The 3,559-nt window shown below is 37.9% G+C and overlaps 1 protein-coding gene across 1 annotated transcript in view; it reads right to left on the bottom strand.

Moving 5' to 3' along the window:
* PCDH1 (protocadherin 1) overlaps positions 1 to 2,444 on the bottom strand; it is a 218,806-nt gene extending 216,362 nt beyond the window's left edge. The window contains exon 1 of the mRNA XM_015817421.2: positions 1,635 to 2,444. Within this exon, the coding sequence (XP_015672907.2) occupies positions 1,635 to 2,429 (795 nt within the window). The 5' untranslated portion in view covers positions 2,430 to 2,444. The remainder of the gene's footprint in view (positions 1 to 1,634) is intronic.
* Between the last annotated feature and the right edge of the window lie 1,115 nt (positions 2,445 to 3,559).

Here is a 3,559-nt window from a genome sequence, read left to right as displayed (position 1 = left end):
GGATTGTTTATATTCAAAAGAAGCATAGAGTGGTGGAATATAATCTAGGTTTTTAATTAATTTGTTTTTTTTTATTTTTTATTATATATATATTTCACCGGTTTATGTAGGTCAATATATTTGGAGGAGTTAGAGATGTTGATATATGCTTACTTGTAGTTGAATATTATCCTGGGATTGGTTCGGGAAGTCTCGGGGGAGGGGTTAGAAATATGTGTTACTTGTGATGTATAAAACTTTTTTTTTTCTGTATTGATGAAAATAATAAAAAAATTTTCTGGAAAAAAAAAAAAAAAGAAGAAATGGATGGAAACTAATCAAAGAGAGATTATACCTGGAAATAAGGAAAACTTTCCTGTCGATGAGAACAATTTTTCAATGGAATGGCTTGCCTCCAGAAGTTGTGACTACTTAATCACTGGAGGTTTTTAAGAAGAGATTGGACAGCCATTTGTCTGAAATGGTATAGGGTCTTTTGCTTGAGCAGAGGATTGGACTGCCCTTTTGTTCTCTTAAACATGTAAAGATTTAAGTGTATGAATGGAGGGCTCAGTTCATGGATTTGAATATGGATAAGTGAGTAAGATGAGTTAAAGTTATCCCCACATAATGTCTATGCCTCAAAATCACTAAGAAAGGAGTAGTTGTGGTCAGAGCTTTTTTTGTCATAGAACGCCCAGAATTGAGTGCCGGCACCTTTTTTGGATAGAACCTTGTAGGGTAGACAAGGCGGATTGTATGACATGTGTGAGTTCCGGCACCTTTTGTTTTTACAAAAAAAGCACTGATTGTGGTAATGATTTAAGATAGGAAAAGATGGCTTTGATTTAGCCAAATGTCAATCAATCAGAATAGAGGTGGAAGGGACCTTGGAGGTCTTCTAGTCCAGCCCCCTGCTCAAGCAGGAGACCTTATACCATTTCAGACAACTGACTGTCCAATCTCTTCTTAAAAACTTCCAGTGATGAAGCACCCACAACTTCTGATGGCAAGCTGTTCCACCTGTTAATTGTCCTCACTATTAGGAAGTTTCTCCTTAATTCCAATGTCAACTAAGACCATTTCTTATCTGGCCAAAAATATTTATTATTCCTGAATATATAAGCCTCAGAGGAGAAATATTTACCCATATTTACATTTATAGTGTGATAAAAATAATGCAAAAGACAAAACCATATTTAATGGAATTGGTTATCAGGAAAACAATGGCTGATCTCTGTCATGCTGAAGGATGGAATCTTACTGCCCTGCCTTCTGATGTAACCAGGTGGAATCTAGTGCTATTGTTGATGGCACTAGTAGTTGTAAGTGATATTGGAACAGTAAACTATATGATCAGAAGTTGAGAAAAAGGAAAAATATATGCTTTTCCCTCCCCATTAATTCCAGTGAATTTGACTGCAGAAATTAACTCATTTTTCCAGCTCCCATCCTCCAGGAGTATTGTTTGCAAAAGCTTTTGACTAATCCAAACATCCAATAACATCTTGTCTCTAAAATGTTAGGAAAGTAATAAGTAACACATGTAAAATACCTAAATACATCATCCTTTTCATATTTTGAAATTAATAGGTACTCAAACTCTAAATCCAGAATTATGTATGTTTAGACTCTTCTATTGAAAAAGGGCTCACCTGCAGTACAGAGTGACCAATAGGACTATTTTCTGAAAGTTCAGCCTCATACAATGGTTTCTCAAACTTCGGTGCATTATCATTCATGTCCAGAATGGTGATTCGCAACAAAGCGCTGCTAGCACGAGGTGGGCTACCCCCATCTTGAACACGGATAGTTAAGTCATAGGACTCTGACTGCTCTCGGTCTAGGTTTCCCATTACAATTAGTTGTGGCTGTTTCTCATCTTGATCCTCTGCTACTTGCAAGCCAAAAAGTTTTTGGGCATCTGAACCAGGCATGAGCTCATAGGAAGCAACACCATTGGCACCAGCATCACGATCCATGGCCAATGGAATAGGGAAAAGTGCACCAATGTTGGTATTTTCAGGAATGGCTAGTGTGATGACAGGAGATGCAAAGTTGGGTGTATTGTCATTGATGTCCATCACTTCAATCTGTCCCTCTAGTAGGCGAGGGCTATTGTTCATCAGGTCTGTGATAGAAACCTCAAACTCCAGAAAACAAGGATCTCCTGGGAACAAGTGCTGGCACTCTCTCAGGCTTTCCCGATCAATGGAAGTTTCTGTGGTGTAGATATCACCAGTCTTGCCATCAACACGTAGATAGGGGGCACCCACTTCTAATTTATAGAGATGCCCTACATCTGGGAAGCCATAGTCTGCTGCCAGACTTCCAATGAGTGTATTGGGTGGCTGCTCTTCCTGTACTTTGTAGACTACACGTGTTCCAGAACCAAGGTTGGGAAGCTGTAGGAAAAACCATACACCCAGACAAGAAACCAGCTGTTGCATTTTGAATTCTGATGAGACTGAAAGAAAGCAAAGAAAACAGATCGTTAACAGCAAAGTTCTACCCAAGAAAACTTGTTTAAATTTTTACGCAAAGCAGCATGCAGCTGCTGTAGCTATATACAGGTCTCTACAGAATAAAATAATTATGAACCCCCGTTTCTTCCTGAATATAAAAAAAACCACTCCCAGTTTCATAAGTGCCTCTGTGAATCACCTCAGCCTCGATACCAGAATGGCTACACCTGCCTGATTCAGGAAAAAGCCATATCTACTATTGCTTCACACCTTACTCACTATATGATAAACTCTCACCTTTAATAAAAATGCAAATAAGAGGAATTTATTGTCACCCTGACTATTGTAACTTTTGCAGAGAGCTCCATCTAAAATAGAAAACACTAAGAAAGTTTACAATATCAAACAAAAATCCATAATGTAGCTCTGCATACAAGCTTTAAAAAATTACATATTACAAATGAATACTGAATAGAATACACAAAAGCAATCCCTCATGAAAATCTCTGCATCACTTTTCAGAAGAAATTACTACAGATGAATTGATTTCCTAGAAAAGACATTTTCCCTATTGTTAAAATATAACAAACCTTTTTAATACAACATGATCAACCTTCTCTCTCAAGAACCAAGCATTATTTATTTTACTGCCACATCTCACAGATATCAAACTCGATTGCGTCACATTTACATATCATGACATATCACGATGTTTTTTGCCTTTGCGGATCCGGGGTGGGCATGGGCTGTGCTAGGATTTTGGCATCAGGTGAATAAATAAACCAAAGTGGTTCTAGCATATTGTGGAATATCCCTCTTTACCAGATTTCCCAGAAAATTTTGTCCTGGCAAAACTCATGGGCATGCCTGTGCTTACAGTTTAATATGCTGTTGTCTGAGTTCATGTCAACTTGATTCTACAGCAAACAGATAGGCTCTCATCTCAGCTGGGATGAGCCATACGCTTGGTCTCATAGTAAGATGGTCCTCCATTTACAAACATTTGTTTAGTGACCATTCAAAGTTACAATATCACTGGAAAAGTAACTTATGACTGGTCCTCATATTTACAACTGATAGAGCATCTCCAGTCATGTGATCAAAATTTGGGCAAT

Source organism: Protobothrops mucrosquamatus, unplaced genomic scaffold (assembly GCF_001527695.2).
Source record: "Protobothrops mucrosquamatus isolate PMUCROS unplaced genomic scaffold, P.Mucros_1.0 scaffold586, whole genome shotgun sequence".
NCBI lineage: Eukaryota > Metazoa > Chordata > Lepidosauria > Squamata > Viperidae > Protobothrops > Protobothrops mucrosquamatus.
This window is presented reverse-complemented; position numbering and strand designations above follow the sequence as displayed.